Source organism: Thunnus maccoyii, chromosome 18 (genome assembly GCF_910596095.1).
Source record: "Thunnus maccoyii chromosome 18, fThuMac1.1, whole genome shotgun sequence".
Classification (NCBI taxonomy): Eukaryota; Metazoa; Chordata; class Actinopteri; order Scombriformes; family Scombridae; genus Thunnus; species Thunnus maccoyii.
Window position 1 is genome coordinate 27,761,020 of NC_056550.1, and position 26,237 is coordinate 27,787,256.

At 38.1% G+C, this 26,237-nt stretch overlaps 1 protein-coding gene across 1 annotated transcript; it reads left to right on the plus strand.

The window, feature by feature from the left end:
* Positions 1-2,855: 2,855 nt before the first annotated feature.
* Positions 2,856-26,237, plus strand: LOC121884448 (calpain-15-like). Its single transcript, XM_042393274.1, has 13 exons — positions 2,856-2,940; positions 4,550-4,731; positions 9,786-10,851; positions 14,116-14,324; positions 14,462-14,645; positions 16,175-16,398; positions 16,477-16,602; positions 18,134-18,286; positions 18,709-18,870; positions 20,315-20,535; positions 21,941-22,086; positions 23,261-23,439; positions 24,814-26,237. Exons 2-13 carry the CDS (start codon positions 4,571-4,573, stop codon positions 24,989-24,991), a joined length of 3,009 nt encoding a protein of 1,002 aa, XP_042249208.1. The 5' UTR covers positions 2,856-2,940; positions 4,550-4,570; the 3' UTR covers positions 24,992-26,237.

The following is a 26,237-nucleotide window of genomic DNA, read 5'->3' on the forward strand; positions in this document are numbered from 1 at the left end:
GTTAAGATCTTTGATTGCATGTTTCTGGCTGAAATGCATCTTGGGAGTCGGAGTTAATCTGTACAGACTTTTCCTTTTGACTTTTAAAAAAAATAAGTGCATCTTTTGTTCTGATGATTTAACTCGGAGAGTTTGTTGTCCGTCAAGGCTGAAGCACTTCAACTGTCGGTCACTTAACATCGACTATTACTTCTGGAACCAGTTTGCATCTCTATTCATGATCCCCAGAGGACGACATCTAGCGACTCTCGTCAAACACTTCAGTGAAATCTGAGCCAAAAATAGCTAAATTATCTCTTCATGTCTTATCATTCCAAACATTTTATTTCCTGGAGTCTAAGGAGCATTAAGGCCTCACAGATGTTTGGAGTGACACCACTGATGCAAATACTTTGATTTTCAATCTCTTTAAATCCAGTATCATCTGAATCTGAGTCACTGTACTTAATGTGAGTATATTTGAGGTTTATTCTGAGTGTCTTTTTTTATTGCATAGATGAGATATTAAGGGTTTTTATGAATGATTATGCACTTAATGTTAGAGACCTGTTTACAGTTCATTTCAATTGCAAAGATGTGATTTAAAGGGAAACATTTTGGTATTAAACCATTTAAATCAACTTTGACTGAATGTTGCTGTAACATGATTGTGCCTCTTCTAAGCAATAACATTTACTGTTATTATATGTTGTGTTTGAATAGATTTCTGTTCATATAGAGGAGTGTTCACACTAGATAGCTACATAACTACATATTGTTATAATTATATAACTGTGTATGTAGTAAAGTTTAAACATTAGTGGGCTGCAGGATGAGAAACTCCAATCTTATCTGGAATAGAGCAGGAAACTATGTTTTAAAGTATCATACCAGTGTTTTTGCATGATTTAGCCTGTTCATAGATTCTACTAGCCATGTTTAAGGGAAATCACTCTTTAGTTGAACTGCTAACAGCTCATAGTTATCTGAAACGTGCTCCAGACGCTGCTTTGCAACAGTTTTACGAGCCAATAAGGGTTGGGAGCCACTGGTTTAATGTTTAACAATGCATTGCATATCATATTTATCATTATATTTATTTCATTTTTTTATTTTCATGTCAGTTCTTAACCTTAAAAAGTACAATATTTCCCTTTAAAAGTTTAAAAGAAGCATAAAATGGAAATACTGACATAAAATACATAAAAAGTACCTCAAAATTGAGTAAATGTACTTAAATGTTCCTTTCCACCAATGTTCTTGGTCCTGATAACTTTACTGTTTATGTTGTTCAGTTAGTAAACAGAGTGTTGAATCGGCCACAAAATGGACGAAAATGGACACTAGTTTAATTTTAAATACTGTATTTTTTCATGTTCTTAAATGTTTTTTTAAATCTAAAACCTTAATCTAATAACTAGTTGTCAAATAAATGTAGTGCAATATGTAGCAATAAGTAGGCTGATATAATATTTTCCTCTGAAATGTTGTAGAAGTAGAAAGTTGCATAAAAGTACCTCAAAACTGTATTTCATGTACAGTTCTTTAGTAAATAGCGTAACTTTCTACCACTGAAAAGGAAACATCTTCACATTGATGATATCACATTTTGTAATAAGCATTTCAAAAATCTTATTAAAAATTACATGTCAATCACGTGTGATTGATTCGGATTGAAGGATTAACTGCAAGTAGCAACATCTCGTGTTCAGTCTCCAAAATAACCATGAACACCATCAACTGACGGCCAAGATACAGTTTTATTGCTGACTAACAACAGGCTAAAGACTTAAAACCAGTGGTGGAAAGTAACTAAGTACATTTACTCCAGTATTGTAGTTAAGTACAATTTTGAGGTACTTGTACTTTACTTGAGTATTTCCATGTGATGCTACTTTCTACATGTCAGAGGGAAATATTGTACTTTCTACTCCACTACATTTATTTGACAGCTTTAGTTACTTTTCAGATGAAGATTTGACACAATGGATAATATAACAAGCTTTTAAAATACAACACATTGTTAAAGATGAAACCAGTGGTTTCCAACCTTTTTGTCTTTTGACGTCTTACAAAAAGCAGTGTGTAGTCGGGGTCACATTTCACATGTCTATGAGTTGTTAACAGCTCCACCAAATAGTGATTTTTCCCTCTAAACTTCTCACATGCTTTCATTTCAATAAATGTTCAAATGATCCAATATTTCAGCAAAAATCAAAGATTAGAGAAAAAGTCCAAAAAACTGAAAACAGATTTGTGTATCAGAACTTTGTTTTTTCTTCTTTCCTCTCCCATTAATCATCTCACCACCCCTCAGATTTATCTGCTGACCCTTTGGAGGGGCCCGACCCCTAGGTTGGGAACCACTGGACTAAACTAGCTAACTGTATATAAAGTATATATATTATGGAGTATTTTTACGTCGCTGTATTGGTATATATCGGTAAGGAAGGTCACAGAAGATTATAAAACCTGAAGATATTCAATTTACTGTCATCAATGACAAAGAAAAATATAAAATCTTTACATTTGAGAAGCTGGAATCTGAGAATATTTGCCTTTTTTTAATGATTGAAACCATCAATTATCAAAATGGTTGCCAATTAATTTTCCGTCAATAGACTAATTGATTAATCAGCTCATCGTTTCAGCTTGAGGTGCTTCTACACGCAGAAAGTGAAATGTATTTTTCTTACATTTTTATTAATCAGATTTTGTTTAACTCAAAACAAGAAGTAGCAACTCATGTTAGTCAAGAGGGATTTTATATTGAATTTTGTGACAGGAAGTGGTTTATACTCCCTGCAGCTTGACAGTGATGAGGAGGAGCAGTGATGAGGAGGGACCAGTGGTGACTGTGCATATCGGGGCTTAAACTAAAGAGGAGTCATGGAGATTTCACGCAGCAGGCAGGAATATTCATCCCTCTCCTCCTCCGGTGCCGGTCCCGTCTGCAGTCAGGTGAGTCAGATGATCACAGCTGCCGTGTGTTTTATTGTCCTCGTGCTGCGCTGCAGTTTCTCACTCAGCCACCAGCTGTACTGCAGGTGCACCAGGTTACCTAAAGTCTATGTGAACTTCAGTATCAGCAGGGAAGCATCTGCATTGAGGTACAGAGGAATTCACTTGCATGCATGTTATTCTGAATGCAAACCACACAAACATTATTTTATTATAATTGTTAAGATTATAATTATTAATGTTTCAATTGGTATTTTTTTTTCATTTAGAGACAGAAAAAGACAAACCAGACAAAGAAGGAGAAAAATGCTGTGAGATGTTGAGGTTGTAAGAATGAGTTTGTCTTTATCTGGAGCGTCTGAAGCTCCGGAGGTCAGAGAGACTTTAAGTCCTTGTTCAAGGACAAAACTGTAGTGAGAGCGGAGAGCGAGCTGAAGCCAGCAGACGGAAAAATAAGCAATACATCACATCTTTCTACACCCACTCTGACAACAGTCTGAACAATGTCACTGATGCTTTGAACGCTGTTGGTTCGACTGTAAATGTGCATTTTTTTAACTGAAGCAGAAAAGAAGCCTTCAGTTTGAAGCCAGCAGAGTCAAAATATGTTTATATTTGTCCAAAATATCAGTTTTACATCATGAGTGTTGTGTTACAATAAATTATTTATGATCCATTTTATGACAGTGTGGTGATGACAGATGTAACAATACCACAAAATATACTGTAAAAATATAAAAATACAATCAGTCCTGCATTCATAGTTTTACAAAAGTCATCATCAAAATGTACTTACAGCAGTGGTTCTCAAAATGGGGTCTGGGGACCCCCAGGGGTCGTTGAGAGGGTTCAAGGGGGTCCATCCATCAGTAACACAGTGACAGAATGTTTGACTGACACTTTCTGTAATAAAACATCTAAAAGCAAAAATCTTATCAGATTTGGTTCTGTGGTCTAATTTGTGTCACTTAAAGTATCAAAAGTTCTATTATTGGATTATTATTACTGGCGTATTAGTGTGTAATGAGTATTTTTAATGTTAGCTGGCTCATTTTAAATCATTTTTATAGCGTTTGGCAGTTTAATCTATAAGATAATTTAATACATTACAAGTTAATCATATTTTTTATATGTTGAATCTTATGCAGTAAAGAAAAGCTGTCAGACAAATGAAAAAAGTGAAATATTTCCTTTTATAAATGTCGTTAAATAGAAGTATGAAACAGCATAGAATGGAAATACATGCACCTTAAAATTGTACTTAAGTAAAGTACTTGTGTAAATGTATTTAGTTATTTACAGTATATGAAAATACTAAAAGCCTTGTTTTTGTCACTGCATAAGAGAATGTGAAGACTGTATAGACTGTATAGGCATTTTGACCCAAACTTGAGGTTAAACTAAACTAAAGTAACTTTAACCAAATAAATATTTTAACCTGAATAATTCTGCCCATAAATGGAGTCAAAAATGAACTAAGATATTGTGATAATTTTGCCACAAAAAGAAAAGAAAACGTGGACACATCGATGCTGCTTGTGAACATGTTTAATAAGCTTCATGTTCTAATACTGATGTGTATTATTTTAATGATAATAAAATCCTGCAGGGCTCCTGATTCAGCAGCATCATGGGGAGTTCCACTTCCTCTCTCGTTGACGAGGCCGAGGGGGACGCGGCCCCCCGGGGTGCAGCGCTGCCCCCCTCCCCCATCATGGGATGTCTGAGGAGCAGCCACAGCACCTTCATCCCTCGGCAACTTCCCAGACCCAGCAGGCACCGGGAGCGCAGGTAAGACGAGACGAGTCTGTCGCACTTTTTTAACACAACGTGAGTGTGAACAGTCAGATGTTTCTGATTCTCCTCTGAGGAAACAGAGATGTTGTGACACGCTGCTCTCACTAATTACTGCAAAACAAATGTGCATCATTGATCAGTCCATCCAACAGATTCTGACGCATCGAAGCTCGTTACAAGAAATGAATAACGGCCTCCTTCATTAAACGTGTGGCCTTTGCTGTGAGATGCTCGTTTTTCCATTAAGCCTAATATTATATTTCATAAAAATGTAATAATTTATTCTGATAGATAGATTCTCACAGCAGCCACTTGACAAAAATCAAAATACAAAAACAGTGAGGTAGGTAAAAGCAACAAATATAATTAAATAACTAAATCCACTGACTCATATATAATAACATATTGAATGAGAGTCAGTTGTAGCTTCTAAAAGCCATCGGCAGCATTGTAAGATACTTGCTGGTTGCTTCAGACATACAAACATCCCAAAAAGCTTCAAACTCATCAAACTGGCACAAAGCTGTGTAACTACGTCATGATGCAGTTTAGTCATCCAGGTTCATAACAGCAGCAGCAGATCTGGTGACAGAAATACTGTTGTTTCAAGACAGACATGGAAAATTGTGAACTTGTCCTTTAATCTGGATGCTGCTGAGAAAATATAAATGGAGTTTTGACTCTGGTTTCGAATGTATGATCGAAACAACTCCACCAATACAGCTGACATGTTACTGTTGATCCGCTTTCTTTACAATTAATAAAACATATTTGAATCTCTAAGCATCAAAGCAGGATGTCAGATGGTCTGCAGGGTCTGACTTCCCAGTGGAAAGCTCACGTGTGTGCGTTTCCAGACCGCCGTCTACAGTTCAACCACCAGGGATTTCCCCGCCAGCGTTACATTTCCTGTCAGTGAGTAACTCGACTCCTGGCTGGCGCCAAATCTGATGAAGGTTGGGACAATGTGGCAGCAGAGACGAATCACACTGGACACAATATAGACAGTATATCAGACAGAGATACAGTAATAATTAATAAGAGGAGGTTCGCTTTATATCGACCACATATCAAAGTCCGAGACGTCCACACAACCGTAGAATCAATGAAACATCCAGTCTGCTCATATTAAAGGTGCAATTATAACATTTATAGATCATCATAATCAATCATTTTTATACATATTGTAATCAAACAACATTTCAGGGTAGACTTTAGTGGCCTTTAAGCTGTATTTCTTATAAACTATAGAACTGGATCGTTTGACAAGTAAAATCAGGAAAAGGCTCCAAGAAACATGTTTACTGAGTTATCTGGATAAAACTGCAGTAAAACCCAGAACCCTCATTAAACCAGCAGTCAGGTGTCCATAGTAACAGTGAAAGAGGTTTTCCTCGCTGTAATCATTCCTCCTGTTCATACTGGATATTAAAAGATCCTTCAAATGTGCTTTCAATGGAAGTGATGGAGGATAAAATCCACAGTGTGTCCACACAGTCATTTAAAAGTCTGTGTGAAGCTTCTATTCAGCTTCATCAGTCTGAGTTAGTCATATCAAGTGGATATCTGACACATTTACAGTCTTTTTAGCATCAAATTCCCTCTTTGTGTTTCCTCGGACAGTGTTTCCCTGTTGAGCTGCAGGTGGAAGTATAGTAACAAAAAGAGGAACTTTGGCACTAAAAAGACTGTAACGTTGAAAGATATCTACTTGATTTGACTCATTTGGACGCTGAAGCTTCATATTAGCTTCAGATAAACTTTGAAATACATTTTTGCACAGAAGGAGGACTGTGGATTTTGTCCTCCATCACTTCCATTGTAAGGTCATTATGAAGGGATCTTCTAATGGTCAGTATGAACAGGAGGAATGATTACAGCAAGAAAAACAGGTTTCAGTGACTGTTGGTTTAAGACACACTTGATAAACTGTGAACTCGTCCTTTAACTAAAATATTTGAATACTTCTTGCTTTTCCATCACACTGACTTTGTACTTCGGTCACTGTAATTATAAACAGCTTTCTACGTGGTATTAAAGGTCTGTAAGTGTGTTAAATTTAACTTGAACCCCGTTTATAAATAAAGTTGAGTTTTAGTGACGCGATCATGTACAAAAAAGGATTTTGTTTTCAGGACGAGGTCAGGAAATGACTTCAAATGTTTGTGAAACCTGGCATAAACATTTGATGTGTAACAAAACAAACAGAACTATTTTAAATAAGGTTTTTCAAAAAGCATCATGGTCATTCTCAGGTAGGTGAAATCAAGGGGGCAAAAACAGGAGGGGGTGCTGCATTCAGACAGGATCAAAAAGGTCAAATCAGCAGGGGTCAAAGGCAGGAAAGATGCATAGTTGGCACGTTGTTGATCAAGGAGTTGTTCCCAGAAATCCCAACCTGCCTCCTGTCAACAGTCCAGACTGCTGCTGCTGGAATGTGGGGACAGTTTTCTTGACACACTTTGAGCCCCTTAATACCAGTCGATCATGTTTTGAGTTTATCTGAATATTACTGCTGACTGCTTTCATCCCTTTATGGCCACAGTTTAGCATCTTCTAATAGCTGCTCCCAGCAGGTTAATGCATCATGTCACAAAGCAAAGCTCATCTCAGACCGGTTTCATAAACATGACAGTGAGTTCAGTCATCAGATCTGAATCCAGTAGAACAGCTTTGGGATAAAACAGGAGCATCAATGTGCAGCTGACAAATCTGCAGAAATTATGTGATGCAATCATGTCACATGGACGATGAATTCAGTCCTTTAGGGCTGAAACTAACAATTATTTTCATTATCAAATATTCTTCTGATTATTTTTTTGGTATTTTGTCTATAACATGTCAGATAACATTTAGCACAAATTCCTGAGAAACTATTTAAGTACAGTAGTGAGGTGTTTCATTCATTTAGACCACAGATTAAAAGAAAAAATCATAGTACTTGAGATAATCCAGGAATGTCAGATGTGTCCAGTAGCTCAGGTAACAGGAACACCTGCGTCTCAGAGACAGTTTGCACTGAATTAATCCGCCCAGGTTGGACTGTGCCGGAGGCTTCAGGCTCGATGCCAAGCTACTTAGAGGGAGCAGCTAGAAAATGTGGGCCAGCCTCCACACAGACGTCCCGCTGCTGGCTCCTCAAATCTAAATTTCTCCCTGGATGCCACAGCAGATAATCCGGCCTGATTTACAGTCCGAGCCTCCGAACACAACGAGGAAACACGAATCTTAGATGTAGAACAGTGAGACAAAGGACTGAAACAGCTGGAAGGTAAGAAACCATCAGTGGTGGAAGAAGAACTCAGATCCTTTAGTAGAAATATCACAGTGCAAAAATACTCCATTACAAGTAAAAGTCCTGCATTTAAAATCCTACTTAAGTAAAAGTACAGCAGGTAAGTATTAGCAGGTAAATTTACTATTAGTGTTAAAAGTAATATACTAATAAAGTACATTATTAATAGTGACGAGTCAGTGCATAAGCAGCATTTTATTGTAATTATTTGATCTTCAGGACTTTATAAGAGTCACAATATAAATCTGAATGACTGTGAGATGATAGTTCGTGTAGAAAAAGAAGAAAAAACAAACTTCTGATACATTAATTTGTATTTATTTTGTGAAATATTGCAATTTTACCTCTAATTTTACCTTTAAATTTTATTTATTTGAAATGAAAACCACTCACAGATACAGAAACATGATGACCAGGAGACACAACAACACACTGATGTTATGTGAAGTTTGGGAACTGCTGCTTTAATCTGAAATAATGCAGACGTGTAACGGAGTAGAAGAACATTTAAATACTCAAGTAAAGTACAAGTACCTCAAAATGAATACAGTACTTGAATCCACTGCTGGAGATGGTGGATGTTTGCAGTCTAACAGTCTGTGTTTGGACCAGTTGAAGAGCAGTTTATGTTACTGCAGTGCTGCTTCTTCGATCATTTCCATATTCATGCATTTTAATTTTCTCCCCGCAGCCACAGAAACACGCAAGAACCGTCGATGCACCCGTTTATATTTGGATTTTTTTCCCTCGTCTTCATCTTCAGAGGCCTTTTTCTCCTTCAGGGATTTTACACTTGAAACCAGAGTTCAGCTGAAGACGTTGCTGATATTATTCTGCATTAAATTTACTATCAACACATATATGTGGTGATAATTATTTCAGTAAATGTGACCGTCGTTAAGCCAAAATGACAGAAAATAACCCAAACAAGAGCATTTTCTAAGAAACTATCTCAAAGAATGCCAAAACTCTTCCAAGGTCATAAAAATAATAATTTACTGCTCTGTTCTGTAATCAAATCATCAGATAATAAGATTTTATTATTTATTATAATAAGTATTTATTGATCCCTGGGAGGAAATTCACATGTTACAGCAGCACAGAGACAAGCAAAGAGGACTATCGAATGAAATAAATACAAATGAAATAATAAATAAATTAAAGCAGCTACAATATATGCATGACAATAAATTAGACCAGCAGAATGTTCTTCATGCAGGTTTATATCTGTTAAAATTCAGATTTGAAGCTTCGGGCAAAAGTCGTGACTTTAGAAAATGTTCTTCCTTCTATAATCACTTGTGATCAGACTGGTTTTATATGAGGGAGGTTTTTTCTTTGCATAATGTAAGAAGATTAATGTGTCATTCAGCAGTCTTCAGCTCCAGGGTCTCGCTTGTTCCTCTTTGATCGGCTGGAATGGCCTCGTCTCTTTCCCACGCTTCATTAATTTGGATTTGGGGAGGATTTTATTAAATGGAGTGTATACTTCACCTCTCTGGGCTGTAATCACTAATGAGCTCAGGTCCAGTAATTTTAGTATTGAACAGGGTGCTAGACAAGGCAGAAATGTACCTGAATATTAAACAAAATTAACTGTATATTTATTATATGTGTATAATAAATGAATACTTTACACAATATCTTACTATCTGTAACTTTAGGATTGGAAGGTGAATCAATAATATAAGATGTGCTGAATGAGTCCAGGATGATGATTTGAGGTCAAACATGTTGTGTGTTTTCTGTCCAGTTTCTCTTCTGGTTCGATGCCCATGCAGAGGAGCCAGTGGGCATGCGGCTGCTGCACCTTCCTCAACGCCGCCGGGGCCCCCCGCTGCTCCATCTGTGAAGCCCCTCGGCGGAGATCTGACACCCGCTGGATGTGTCAGGGGACCAGTAGGGAGGGTTGGTCCTGCCCACGCTGCACGCTGGCCAACCCCCGCGACAGTGTGTCCTGCTCCCTCTGCGGCTACTCTGGAACGCCGGATTCCTCTGAAGAGCAGCCTCGGCCTCAGCGCTCCAGCAGCTGCTCCGGGCCCCTGAGGCCCTCCCAGACACTGTCGACAGAACAGTGCAGGCAGCAGAACAGAAAACAGGGGGGAGATGCAGACAGCAGCAGCCTGGTTTGGGATTGTTTGAGGTGCACTCTGCAGAACACTCCTACCTCCATGTCCTGCTCGGCTTGTGGCGGACCACGTAAACTGTCTCTCCCTCAGATCCCTGCTGAGGCCTTGCTCATGCCTGAAGTCTGCAGACAGACGGCAGCACAGCAGCCAGAAGCCGCAGCGGGGGCTCTATCACTCTCCATATCAACCCGAGGAGAGTGTTTACCGAAGGAAGCCTCACATCCGCAAACACACTCCTCAGCGCTCAGTCATAACAATCCCGTCCCCTGCAGTCGCAGAGAGGTGCCGCCTCCAGACGTCTGCCTCAACCAGACACATAGCATCAGTCCTTCTCCCTCATCACTCTCTGTTTCACATCTGTCTGCACAGCCAGAGCTGCTGCCCAGCAGGCGGCTCAGCATCCTGAAGGAGGAGATGTCTCCGCTGTCACCTGCATCAGGCGCCTCCGTGTCGTTCCCACCCTGCGTGGTTAACAGGACGGAGGAGTGGTCGTGTCCTGCTTGCACTCTCATTAACAAGGTCAAAGCCAAACACTGCCTGGCCTGTCACACTCCTCAGCAACACGCCACCCAGCTGCGACCAGCGCTGTCCCCGAAGAGGAAGGAGAGCATGCTGGTGGAGGCGCTGCGACAGAGTGATGAAGGAGAGGCCAAAGAGCTGTGGGAGAACATCGTCAGCTTCTGCAGACAGGTTCGTATACGGCTCAGACTGAGTATCTGCTGAGAAATGAGCTGCAACCATTAGTTATTATTTTCAAACAAAAAAAGCCCAAATTTTCTGATTATGGGTTCACAGTTTTTCATGTCTGTCTTAAAAAAACAGTCAAGTGTCCATATGAATAGTGAAAGAGGTTTTCCTGCTGTAATCATTCCTCCTCTTCATACTGACTATTAAAAGATCTCCTTCAAATGTGCTTTCAATATAAGTGATAGAGGCCAAAATCCACAGTCCTCCTTCTGTGTAAAAAGACTGTAAATGTGTCAGATATCCACTTGATATGACTTAGTCAGACTGCTGAAGCCTCATATAAGCTTCACATCAACTTTTAAATGACTGTGTGGACACACTGTGGATTTTGGCCTCCATCACTTACATTGAAAGCACATTTGAAGGATCTTTTAATAGTCAGTATGAACAGGAGGAATGATTACAGCGAGGAAAACCTCTTTCACTGCTCATATAGACACCTGACTGTTGGTTTAAGACACACATATTGTGAACCCGTCCTTTAAATGTGAATATTTTCTGGTTTCTTTAGTCCTCTGACAGTAAACTGAATATCTTTGGGCTGTGGACAAAACAAGACATCGTCATCTTGGACTTTGGGAAAAAGTGATTGAAAATTTTCACCATTTTCTTACATTTTATGGATCGAACAACTAATCGATGAATGGAGAAAAATGAAAATTATCGGTTGCCACCACTAATCTTATAGTTATACAAAAAATGGATCTTAGCATTAGTTCAGGTGGAGGCTTGAAGCTGCGTCTGGATTCATGCCTCATCATTAGTGGCTCATCAGCTGTTTGGCCACCAGCTAACAGAAACATCCAGTAATATTCACACACAGCAGCAGCAAGGCATTTATAACCTTTATAACCTTTACAATCTTTATAACCTTTATAACCTTTACAACCTTTACAACCTTTATAACCTTTATAACCTTTACAACCTTTATAACCTTTATAACCTTTATAACCTTTACAACCTTTATAACCTTTACAATCTTTATAACCTTTATAACCTTTATAACCTTTACAACCTTTATAACCTTTACAACCTTTATAACCTTTACAACCTTTATAACCTTTATAACCTTTACAACCTTTACAACCTTTATAACCTTTACAACCTTTATAACCTTTATAACCTTTACAATCTTTATAACCTTTACAACCTTTACAACCTTTATAACCTTTACAACCTTTATAACCTTTACAATCTTTATAACCTTTACAACCTTTACAACCTTTACAACCTTTATAACCTTTACAACCTTTACAACCTTTATAACCTTTACAACCTTTATAACCTTTACAATCTTTATAACCTTTATAACCTTTATAACCTTTACAACCTTTATAACCTTTACAACCTTTATAACCTTTATAACCTTTATAACCTTTATAACCTTTACAACCTTTATAACCTTTATAACTTTTATAACCTTTACAACCTTTATAACCTTTACAATCTTTATAACCTTTACAACCTTTATAACCTTTACAACCTTTATAACCTTTACAACCTTTACAACCTTTATAACCTTTACAACCTTTACAACCTTTACAACCTTTACAACCTTTATAACCTTTACAACCTTTATAACCTTTATAACCTTTATAACCTTTACAACCTTTACAATCTTTATAACCTTTAAAACCTTTACAACCTTTATAACCTTTACAACCTTTACAACCTTTACAACCTTTATAACCTTTATAACCTTTACAACCTTTACAACCTTTACAACCTTTATAACCTTTATAACCTTTACAACCTTTACAACCTTTATAACCTTTATAACCTTTACAACCTTTACAACCTTTACAACCTTTATAACCTTTATAACCTTTACAACCTTTACAATCTTTATAACCTTTACAACCTTTACAACCTTTACAACCTTTATAACCTTTATAACCTTTACAACCTTTACAATCTTTATAACCTTTACAACCTTTACAACCTTTACAACCTTTATAACCTTTATAACCTTTACAACCTTTATAACCTTTATAACCTTTACAACCTTTATAACCTTTATAACCTTTACAACCTTTACAACCTTTACAACCTTTATAACCTTTACAACCTTTACAACCTTTATAACCTTTACAACCTTTACAACCTTTACAACCTTTATAACCTTTATAACCTTTACAACCTTTACAATCTTTATAACCTTTATAACCTTTATAACCTTTACAACCTTTACAACCTTTATAACCTTTATAACCTTTACAACCTTTACAACCTTTACAACCTTTATAACCTTTATAACCTTTACAACCTTTACAACCTTTATAACCTTTACAACCTTTATAACCTTTATAACCTTTACAACCTTTACAATCTTTATAACCTTTACAACCTTTACAACCTTTACAATCTTTATAACCTTTATAACCTTTACAACCTTTACAACCTTTATAACCTTTACAACCTTTATAACCTTTACAACCTTTATCACCTTTATAACCTTTACGACCTTTATAACCTTTATAACCTTTATAACCTTTACAATCTTTACAATCTTTATAACCTTTATAACCTTTACAACCTTTATAACCTTTACAACCTGTATAACTTGTATAATCTGTATAACCTTTATAACCTTTACAAACTTTACAAACGTTACAACCTTTATAACCTTTACAACCTTTATAACCTTTATAACCTTTATAACCTTTACAACCTTTATAACCTTTATAACCTTTATAATCTGACACTTCTTATCAACTTTAAGTAGAACCAGAACTTTGTAAGGAGGTAAATTGGGATTTAATCGATTTAACTTTGATATTATTGCTTGTTTTTTCTACATTTTTTATGATTTTTTTATTTTCATGTTGTTTTCACGGATGTTTCATTTGTGGTAATTTAATTTATTTACTGCATTTCAGTAATCAGCGTTGGTTGATTAGGACGGGAGCGCCGTACTTTCCAGGTTCTTATGGATCAATAAATTGAACCATTGAACTAAGATCAAATGTCATGTATGTGTTTGGTAGCTAACTGAATCAGAAGTTTCTGCTCTTTAAGGAGCTCTGAAAGAAAAAAAGATCCCTAAAAGAGCAAAATCTAACCATTCACTATAAACAATTAATTTCTTGGTCTTAGAGTCTCTGAAAGTGGATCATGGATTTGAAGCAGCCTGTGGAATTAAATTGTAAAAGAAAGTTGAACTTGATGTCCTGCTGTTTTCTATCAACTTTTCAACCCGTCTCACAGAACGCAGTGACGTTTGTGGATGACAGCTTCCCTCCAGGTCCAAAGTCCGTTGGCTTCCCGGCGGATGACAGCGTCCAACAACGGGTCAAAAAATGGCTTCGCCCTCAAGAAATCAACTGCTGCAACTTCAGAGAGCGTGGGGTTAAGTGGTCTGTTTTCCGCACACTGCGCCCATCAGACATCCTGCAGGGACTTCTGGGTAACTGCTGGTGAGCCAACTCAAAATATATATACATGTGATGTTCTTACATTTGAACCCTGCAGCTGTAGAGTTTCTGGCTCCTTTGCAGAGGACAGCAGCTGTATTCTTTTAAACCCCAGATGGATTCATGTTTTGGGGGATCAGGTTCCTGAGTGCCTTGGCTGTTCTGGCTGAACGTCCTGAGCTGGTGGAGAAAGTGATGGTGACCCGGTCGATGTGTCCTGAGGGAGCCTATCAGGTGCGACTTTGCAAAGACGGCTCGTGGACCACAGTGCTCGTGGACGACATGCTGCCATGTGACGAGAACAGCCACCTCCTCTTCTCTCAGGTCAAACATACAACTCTAAACACTAAATCTGCAGTAAATATGTCACCTAATTACACCAAAAATGACTTTGTGCTTCAAAACAATGTATAGAATGAAACTTGAAGGCGAAAAGGTGCTTTTTTAACACTTAACTACTACTGCTTTTTCATGTTGATACAAGATGAACCAAGAGTGGTGTCAGTAAATGCAAAATACAGTGATACAGGAAAAAATACACTGTACTTAATAGTGCAGCTGCCTACGATGTGTCATCATAGTGTAACATAAATAAAGAGGAAACACTTTGACATGAAGTTAGATGCTAAAAAAACATCTTTCTAAAGCAAAGCGCTCTGACTCATATGAGAGGCATCATGTGACGTCACACAGATATTAGAGGAGAGACTATTACAGCCTACAGTAGCTGATGTTACACTGTCAGTTGCAACACAACATGATGCTGGACAGGGAGACACTGAGCAGCTGTAAAAAAAAATAAACAGTAAATTGGCAGCTATAATGATGATATTCAAGATTCAAGATTCAAGATTTAGTTTATTGTCATTTTCTTGTTTATTTGCAAACAAAAAACAAAATGCTGTTCCTCCCACAGCAGTGCAACAACAACAGAAAGGATAAATATGTACTGTATATCTAAAAATTCCCTTATAAAAAAAGATAAAAACATATAAATCCCAAGAGAAAAAACAAAACAAAACAAAAAAGGAATGAGCAGTTAGCAGCACAGTGTATAAAAGTACATTTAGAGAGAAAAGTATGTCTCAGTTTTTGCATGTCAACGAGTGAGCAGCACTGATGGAAGTTTATAATCCAATTTGCTGTCCAGAGAACATCAGGCAACATGGTTGTTGAAACTGCTGGTTTATACGGGTTAGCAGTTAGCCTAGCTTACAGTCTCTGGTGAATTAATTTGTGCATTAAGTTTTGTCTTATTAAAATGTTTTATTTTAGTTAATCATATTTAAACTAGAAATGTGTTTAGATTCAATAACGAGTTCACTATTTTTCAAGTCAGTCTTGAAACAACAGTCAGTCGTCCAAATGAGTCAAATCAAGTAGACATCTTTCAATGTTACAGTCTTTTTAAAGCCAAAGTCCCTCTTTTTGTTACTATACTTCCACCTGCAGCTCAACAGATCAACTTCACATCAACTTTTAAATGACTGTGTGGACACACTGTGGATTTTGGCCTCCATCACTTCCATTGAAAGCACATTTGAAGGATCTTTTAATATCCAGTATGAACAGGAGGAATGATTACAGCGAGGAAAACCTCTTTCACTGTTCATATGGACACCTGACTGCTGGTTATAGACACACTTGAATAATTGTGAACATGTCCTTTAATGCACTATGATTTCAGGTGAAATGAGTGACTGCTGTATCTGTTAATGACTCGTATTACAGGTTGGAACCGCTCTTGAATTTTGTTTGTACCTCAGATTAAGAGTTCAGATCTCGTTCGTATGAGTGTTTCTTGTCTGAGGCTTTTTCTCTCGATCCTTTTTCTTGTCATTTTCCGTCACCAGGCGCAGCGGAAGCAGCTTTGGGTGGCTCTGATTGAAAAAGCGCTGGCCAAGCTACACGGCTCCTACTTTGCTCTGCAGGCGGGCCGCGCTATCGAGGGCCTCTCCACGCTGACCGGGGCCCCCTGCGAGTCGCTGGCCCTCCAGGTCAGCACCACCAACCCCAAGGAGGACCCCATTGACACAGATCTCATCTGGGCCAAAATGCTGAGCTCTAAAGAAGCAGGGTGAGCATCAGGGAAGAGAACCGATCCAACGGGAGATAACAGGTCTATACTAATCCTAACTCTCTTTGGTGCTGCTAGTTTCCTCATGGGTGCATCTTGCGGAGGAGGTAACATGAAGGTGGACGACACGGAGTACGAGTCTCTGGGTTTACGTCCTCGACACGCCTACTCTGTCCTCGATGTGCGTGATGTGGACAGTCACAGGTGAGCGTTCATGGCTTTTTTGTCGCCTATTTTGTGATTGAAGATTCAGCTTTTCTCTAAGAGTGTACATGTAGGTTGAATAGTCATCATTGCTTTCTTCCTCCGCTAATGGAAGCAGAAAACAGCGTAAACATGCCTTGAAGTGCTGCCACACACCAAATCCTTTTAGTGTCACCATCCATACGCTCTTCCACATCATCGTGTCATCATTTCACCAAAATACACCCAGAGACACTGCTTCTGAGGTTTTAAGAGGGTGATAATGTGACATACAGTATGTTTAATCACATATTTTTTAGGGCAGCTGGTTTGACAGCAGAGATGGATTATGCTGCAGGAGGTCTGAGAACTTTCTGTGCGTCTTTTGATCCTTTTTTCCACAGACAGTTGATGAAAATCAATGCAAAAACTGGCGCCTACATTACCCATAATGCAACTCAACTCAATTACTGAACAGTAGAGATTGGTGACATCACTTGAGGTTATTTTTCAGATTTTCACAGAGCTCCTTCTAGAGACACAGAAGGTTTTATACAACGTTTTACACATCTGGAAAAACAAGCTGAGGAGGAAAATCTGACCAATCTGACTTTTTCTCCCTCAATACAGATCCTAAAACTCCTCTTCTGATACCAGTGTTCTATTTTTCCTAAATTTAAAATCTCTATAATGTTACCTCACACATAGCCAGTGGTGGAAAGTAACTCCTCAAGTACTGTACTTAAGTACAATTTTGAGGTATTTGTATTTCACCAAATGTTTCAGCAAAAATCAAAGATTAGAGAAAAAGTCCAAAAACTGAAAACAGATTTGTGTATCAGAACTTTGTTTTTTCTTCTTTCCTCTCCCATTAATCATCTCACCACCCCTCAGATTTATCTGCTGACCCTTTGGAGGGGCCCGACCCCTAGGTTGGGAACCACTGGACTAAACTAGCTAACTGTATATAAAGTAGTGTAAACTAGCTCCACCTCCAGCAGCTACAACAGTAACATGCTGCTCTAACACTGATGCTTCACTATTAATAATCTAATGATGTCATATATAATAATATATCAGTCAGAGGGACCAAACCACTACTTTTACTGCAATACTTTAACTACATCAAGCTCATAATACTTATGTACTTTTACTGCAATACTTTAACTACATCAAGCTCATAATACTTATGTACTTTTACTGCAATACTTTAACTACATCAAGCCCATAATACTTATGTACTTTTACTGCAATACTTTAACTACATCAAGCTCATAATACTTATGTACTTTTACTGCAATACTTTAACTATATCAAGCTCATAATACTTATGTACTTTTACTTTAGTAGGATTTTTCATGCAGGACTTTTACTTGTAATGGAGTATTTTTACATCGTTGTATTAGTACTTTTACTGAAGTAAAGGCTTTGAGTTCTTCTTTCACTGCTGCATATAACTTCTTAACTATAAGTTGAATCATTCATACTGTATTTTGAGAAGTATTTGTTATAATACATACAGTATATTGCAGTATCTACCATCTTGTTTCAGGTTAGTGCAGCTGAGGAACCCGTGGGGTCGGTTCTCCTGGACCGGACCGTGGGCGGACGACTGGCCGAACTGGCCTCCACACCTAAAGAAGGAGCTCTGCGCCCAGCGAGCCGAGGACGGCCTGTTCTGGATGGACTTCTGGGATTTCATCAGGTTGGTGGATCAGGAGTCACAAAACTACAACAAGCGTTTATTGATTGAAGCTGCTGAAATTCTGTTTATTTTACATTCGCAGTCCAAACTATGTGATATACTCACTTTAGTCACATTTAAAGCGTTTTATTAGCTTGACCATAATAATAATGACACACAGCACTTTATGAATACTGACAATTTATTTATTATAATTTTGAATATTTTATTTGTTTAGACATTTAAAAACTACATTTTTTTATTTTAGAAAAACAAATGGTTTGATTTGTACGAAAGGACATCCCTATATTGTAAAAACACACTTTTACCTCCATACACTCCACTAATACATGAATTCAAAGGAAACAAACACTTGTGCACAGCCGCATTGTGTGTGTTTATGCATTCATACATGTCTGTGAGTGTGTGTTTGACTCTGGCAGGTACTTTGACTCAGTGGATATCTGTAAGATTCATTCAGACTGGCAGGAGGTTCGGGTCCCGGGTGTTTTCCCCCGCGGAGCCGACGTCCCGCTGACGGTGGTGTCGATGACGGTGCTGGAGAGAACGGCCATGGAGCTGGCTTTATTCCAGCAGGGCAGCAGGTACGACACACACACACACACACACACACACACACACACACACACACACACACACACACAAAAGCCAAGAAATCAACATGCTGTATTAGTGTTAAAGGATATTTATAGATGTGCTGTAGGCTGCTGTGACAAAACTCTTACTACATGTCGGAGTTATGTTCTGTCTGCATGGAGATTATTGATAAAGTTAAATAAACACTTGCAGTATAAAGATAGCAGGAAATCACAAAAGGACGCGTTCACAGTTATTCAAGTGTGTCTTTGTCAACATGCAGGAGCCCAAATGAACATTGAACACTGGAAAAATTGTGAACTTGTCCTTTAAGAGGAAGAAAATACACATATAGCCAGACATCAATTCGTACCAAAGAAACATCTAATGTCAAAATCTAAAAGTCATTTACTAAGTGCATTCATGCTCCGCAGAGGATGAAACGTTTGTATACGTCACAGAGCATGAATGTAAAGAGGATGAACAGTGCTGCTCTCAGGACAAACTTCACACTTTTAACCGTTTTACAGAAAAAGTTCTAAGAGTACTTAAATCATCAATATGCTGTATGTTCTTTTCTTGAGTGTAATGAACACTAGAGAAGTTTTAGACTTTGAGTCTTGTTAAATAATGTCACTAAAATCATATTTGTTGTCACAAACAAGGTCAAAAAGTGACTCTTAAAGGAGACATGTTCTGCTTTTTGTGGTTTTCTGTTATTTATTTCCTGTTCTGATGTTGGATGTTAAACATGGTCAAAGTTCCAAAAATGCAGTAGAAATGCTGCCTGCAAGACAAAACTCAGGGCTTGAACCTGAACCTGAACGCTTTGTTTGGGACGGTTTTTTTTCTACCTTGCTGATGAGATGACATTGGCTCGTCACTCATGTCCATAAACAGCCGTCCGTTCTGTAACCTTGGTTGTTAAGGTGGTTGCTAAGGTGTTTCCATGTGTTGTTCACTCTCATATTTCAGATGTGATTCATCCAACATGTACGGACGGATTTGAGAAGTTGACATTTGGAGTAAAGAAGGAGAAAAAGAAGTGAAATCCTGCTATTGTAGTTTGTTTACGTAGCCTCCGGAGCCGGAGGAAGCTTCCTTAAAGCTGACCAATCAGAACAGAGTGGGCTCATCAGGAGGCGGGGCCTTAAAGAGACAGGAGCTAAAACGGCCTGTTTACAGACAGAGGCTGAACTGAGGGGCTGCATAAAGGACCAGTAGAGGATTAATAAGAAGTTTTTAACTGGAAAAGATATTCCAGTAGAGCCCCAGAATATAAATATAGAGCTGGAAATGTGCAGAATATGTGTCCTTTTTAAATAGTCATTTCTGTTTAGTCAGCTGCCTCAGAGATACATGAAGAAACCAAAGAATGAGTGAAAGTGACTTCAGACTGATTCATGTTTAAACTAAACATCCTGACTGTGTTTCTCTCTCTGGTGGCGTCAGGCGGTGGGACACAGCAGAGAGCCACCTGCTGGATTTGTGTGTGTTGGTGTTTCGAGTGGCGTACGACAGCTGCGGCACCCTGACGCTGGGCCGCCTGCTGGCCCACAGCCGGCGCTCGGTGAGGAGGTTCGTGGGCTGCGACGTGATGCTGGAACCGGGCGAATACGCTGTGCTCTGCTGCGCTTTCAACCACTGGCACAGCGCCGTCACAGAGGGCACCAGTAAGAACCCCAGAATCAGGCTGCTTATTTTATCATAATAATAATAATAATAATAATAATAAACTTTATTTATATAGAACTTTTGTGAACAAAGTTACAAAGTGTTTGACAGAAATAAAAAATAAAAAACAGCAATTAAAAACAAAAAGGAAAGAAAACAGAGGAATAAAATGAAGTTACACAAAAATATAAAGTGCCAGAAGTTGGATAATAAAACACAGCAACATATTAAACATTCATAAAAGATTTCCGATCAAAGAATTTTTTAAGAAGAGATTTAAAAGACATTAAAGATGCTGAAATATATACTGAGGAACATCACTTAATAATAGTAATAACAGTATTTCTGTAGCACTTTTCCAAACAGTTTAAGGTAGAGATGCTAAAAACACAACACAGAATGAAACAGTAAAACAATGAGGGTCATAGATAATAAGACTAGAACTGGATAAAGAACAATAGCTACAATTTAAGAAAAGTCTTTCTTATAAAAGTCAGTTTTAACAAGTGATGACTCCAATATTCACTCTCTTTTAGCTCTGTTTTTACTCTCTACCAACTCCTGAGGGAAATATCTGGCTCTTTAGCTGCTAAATGCTCCACTATGTTCACCAGCTAGTCTACAGCTAACTGTGTCTGTTTGCCGTTTGGTGCTGAGCAGGTAGTGTACAGCGGCTTTTTACAGCTTTTTCTCTGAAAACGACGCTATGAGACGCTGAGAGTGAACCAGAACAGTAAAGTTGCAGCCGGACAGATAAACAACGAGCTGAAACTCACTATAAAGCTCCGTAAAGCCGAGAGGAGCTGCAGAGTCTCTGATAATTCTCTGTAGGTTCACCACTACGAGCCACGACCAACACATTACACACTGACACATCAGACTGTAGAGTTATAAAAATAATTATTATTTTATTTTAAATTATAAAGACATCTTTTTCTTTCTCTTGCACCACATAAAACTCTAACATACATATAAATATTCTGCACACAAACCCAGAGAAACTATAATGACGTCATTTCTTAGCGTTTTACTGGGTCAAATTTTCCTTAATTGGTTTGATAACTGGGGTCCGTCATCCATAAGCCGACCTGTTTAAAGTCTTTCCTTCTACTGTCTGATCATTGCTGGTGGTTGATTTTTAGTAAAATATATATTTTCTTACCACAGGAAACATATATTGTATAATATTGTATAAATATAATAATGGGTCAAAGGACAAATGCAAAAAAGTGTCTTATACCACATTATAAGATGTTACTCAGGCTAACAGCTACAAATAGACCGAAACTGCCTGATTCTTAATTATACATCAAGCTTCAGATCACATATTATTCATCACGACTGACGTCATTTCGAAACATGAAGACAGTTTTTTTTTTTAGATCTGTTGTTTTGTCTTTTCAGTGAGCGGTGTGAGATCGGAGGCGTCTGGTTACATGCTGGCCGTCTACAGCTCCAGACTGCTGATGGTGGAACAAGTGACGGCCGTTAACACGACCATCGCCGACGCCATCATCCAGCTGACGGAGACCAGAGGAGAGAGACACGAGGTAACAACACATTAACTTCATTAGATCACTGCTGGGTCCGTTTTATATCCAATCAGTCTCTGAGCTCACTAATTGTTTTCTTCACTCGTTAACACTCGATCTCTTGCCGAGTTTACAACTGAAATTTACAACTTTATGTTTTTCAAGGGCAAAATCCTGCCGGTAAAAGTGTTTACAAGAAGCTCCTGAACGCATCATAAGAGTCTTTTTGTTTGGTTTATTCTCTGCTTATTTTACTCATAAATATTTAATTGCAAATGTATTTGAATTTGTCAGGATTCATCTTATTAGATTAAAAACTAATATTTAAAATAATGTTTCACTGTTGATTGTATAATGAGAGGTTCTTGTGGGTGTAAAAAGCAAGAAAATTTCAGGTAATTTTGATAAAAGATTTTGGCACTTCAGACCCTCTTATAGCTGTAAAATGAGAACATTTGTTCCTATAAAAAGATTATTTTATATTCAGTTTGCAATTATTTGCTTTTGATGCTACAATCGCGCCACCGATTTTCTACATTTTCTCTGTAAAACTTTAAAGAATCAAGTTTCCTGTATCTTGTTTTAGTGTTGAAAATAACTTCTCTACTGGAATATGTGAAATACAACAAGTTTAAATTTATCAGAGTTTAACAGAGTTAATGAGAACAGTATAATTATTTTAGAAAAAATAAAAGCCATTTTTGAGAGATCACAATCTCAAGATATTAAAATAAAATAATTACAGTCATTTACTCTTCTGAGCTTCCGTATTCTTCAAATAGCGACATTTATCTTGCACTCTATCAATATTTACCATTAACATAGACAATATTCAGTATACATATGTTGTACACAACATAATTAATGTTATCTATATTATATAATATGTCTGACTCATTCTACTGTATGTACTGTTTTGTTCATCTTATTTATCTACTTATATCTGGTTTCTAGCTACTGTTAATGGATGCTAACTGCATTTTGTTGTGCTGTTACCTTCTGCATGCAATAACAACGCTGAATCTAATTTAATCTAAATCTAATTTATGTGTAATATTGTACAAAGTCCATTAGAAATACATAAAATAAATAACACAGTCATGTATCAGCTGCAGCTCAGGAAGTGAAAACATCCCTGATGAGGATGTTTTAAATGTTTGTGGTTGAGATTAACACGTGTCGTCTCCATCAGGGTCGAGAGGGGATGACCTGTTACTACCTGACGCACGGCTGGGCAGGACTCATCGTCATGGTGGAAAACAGACACCCGAGACATCACCTGCACGTGTCCTGCGACTGCAGCGACAGCTTCAACGTGGTGTCGACACGCAGCAGCCTCAAAACCATCGACAGCATCCCTCCTCTGCACAGGTTCGCTTTAAACATCTTTGTACTTTCCTCCTTTCTCTACTCCGAGCCCGTCGGTTCTTACTGAAGGGCTTTAAAAACAGCTGATGCATATATAGTTTCATTTTTAAAAAAGGTTCAGTAATTTCCTAAAACAGCAAACAGCAGCTGGATATTTTATCAAACAAACTGGAGACTGAATAATTTTTTCAGTCGTCTTTCAAGCAAAAAGTCAAATTCATTTATAGAGCACATTTAAAAACAAAGAGCTTTACAGAAACATGTAAAATACTCAGTTAATACAAAGTTAACAATTTTATCATGCTGTTAAAAATTGAAGAGACTCAACAGTGATTCTCTGAAGGTTTTTTTTTTGTTATCAATTGTTTTTATTTCCAAAGAAAAAACATAACAGAATTTGTTACAATAACAAGACAAAATAACAAAGTATAATAACATAATAATATATCCCACCATAACGTGAGGGGGGCAACAGATTTAAAACGTTCCCGTAAAAGCTGATACTAATATTGATCTGTCAAAACATAATTGACAACAGGGCAGATGATTATTAGGGATTCTTCAAGCAATTAAGATCAAATAAAGTTGTGTTCATTTTCTCAAATGAGCAGATTGAATACATATCTTCATATCTTCATGATAATAAACTGTTTGACGATACCGATACCTTTCAACTTAACAGATAGGAGACTGTTTGAACATTTACTGTGGTGATACTTATTCAATTAGTTTGCTGAAAAATCCATTATTGGACTGGATGTTTGAGATACTGATCACCCTGTAGTTAACAAAGGTTCCCTCCCCTCCCAACCCACAATAGTGGGTTAGGGTTAGTTTTCATTCTGAACCACATCCAGACCAGAGAGGGATGACTGACTGACTCCCACATGAAGGGAGATGCAGAAGTCGAGACGTGAGGTAATAGAAGCAGTAAAACTGTCTCCAGATCACCGTCGACCTGTGAAAAAAACTACAGCTGATGACTGAATGCAGGGTCAAAGGTGACACCTGGATTTCTTGTTTTGCATGTGTGCTGAGATGTGAGGACAGAGATCGCAGAGAAACAACTTGTTCAGGACCAATAATGAACTTTCATTTAGCAAAAAAAGCCAAATATTGTCAAGTTTCAGCTTCCTCACAAGAAAACATGAGGATTTACTTTGTCATATGTGACAGTAAATTAAATATCTGTCGCTTTTGGACAGAAAAAGCTAATTGAAGACGTCACTGTGGAGGCCTACAGACTGTGACACTTTTTGCAGCAAACATTACTCAAACAGGAGGAAATAAATGTGAACACGGGAGAAAGATCTAGACTATCAGCAGACTTATCCTTTAAAGTGAGGTGGATGTGATGCAGGTGTGTTTCTCTCTCAGACAGGTGCTGGTGGTTCTGTCCCAGCTGGAGGGAAACGCCGGATTCTCCATCACACACAGACTGGCTCACCGTAAAGCCGTCCAGGCTTCTCTGGGAAACTGGAGTCCCTCCAAAGCGACACACAGTCCAGCTCTGAGTCCAGAGACAGCAGGTCTGCATCAGCCTCGACCCCTCTGACTGCTGGGGTCCCGGGAGGAGCTCAACCGGTCGGAGGAACCCCGCTGGTTGTCTGGGATCAGGATCTCAACACGGAGGCAGCTTCTTTAAAGGAACAGTCCAACACTTCAGCTTGTTTGTTGAGCTCATTTGACTTTGTTGGAAAGTTTCCTTTGGATTTAGTGAGCAGGCAGAGCTCCTCCGAGACAGAAATAATCTCACTGGTTGAATTAAGCTTTAATAAGCCGTACAAAACAGCAGTGCAGATTTTATGGCTTAAAGTGGCTATAATAGATCTTTTCAGCTCTACTGTGCTTTATGGAGCTTTATAGAGAGTTTCAGCCAATGTGGAAGAACCTTAAAGTGCTGCTGACGGCCGCTAGCTGCTCCAACTGGCTCCCCTTCAATAGGCATCAACTTCTCTCCAGAAATACCGAGTCAATCTGTAACTTCAGACCCTCTAATAAGTCTGCTGGTGGTCATTTTGGAAATGATTGCTCCATTAATAAGATTTGAAGACTTATAGTAGCTTTGATGTCTGCTGTGTGGCCGCTGATTGACACTCACACTGAGTTTAATATTACTTGATTACGTCCAGTAGCAGCAGGTTCACAGTCAGGTGCAAGAAAAACACGTTTCACTGTTCGTTTGGGCTCCTGACTGTTGTTTTGAGACACATTTGAGAAACTGTGAACACGTCCTTTAATTGAAGTGTCTTCCAACAAGTGAGATCGTTCATTTCTGTCTCCAGAGCAGCTCCGACTCTAAGAAAAGTCTCAGTCACAAAGAAGAAGCTGCTCGTCCCTTCACAAAGAAACACATGATGCACTTTAATATTTTACATGTCAGATCACAGGATGGTCTTCAGGTCCAAACTGTCTTAATTGCACTGGTGATAGATGACTAGAAGTAATGATGTTAGTTAGATGTGTCTCAGCTGGCTGCCAAGACAAGAATATTTATTCTCCTTAGTATTACTCAGTCATACTGCAGTTTTAGGATGTTTAAATAAAGTATTTTAGATTGAAATAGTGTTTTAGATTTAGAAACGCAGCAGAGACTCGCTGTGAGGTTGCATTAGCACTTTATAAACTTCAAACTATGCTGGATTCTTGTGGTGTTTCACTTTTAAGATTCGCACAGAGGACAAAAACTGTTTTATGTGCGTTCATCCAAAATCACCAGAATATTGTTAGAGATCATAAAAAAACTATGCAAATGTTTGAAAACTGTTATGATGCTTCATCAATTAAAACATGTACAGCTC

Bases quoted from the DNA above. Each gene is read 5' to 3' on its own strand.
- LOC121884448 (XM_042393274.1), top strand. From the start codon at position 4,571: ATGGGGAGTTCCACTTCCTCTCTCGTTGACGAGGCCGAGGGGGACGCG. The intron at 10,852-14,115 runs GTTCGTATACGG...CCCGTCTCACAG, and splicing joins TCGTCAGCTTCTGCAGACAG to AACGCAGTGACGTTTGTGGA. The intron at 18,287-18,708 runs GTTGGTGGATCA...TGACTCTGGCAG, and splicing joins GACTTCTGGGATTTCATCAG to GTACTTTGACTCAGTGGATA.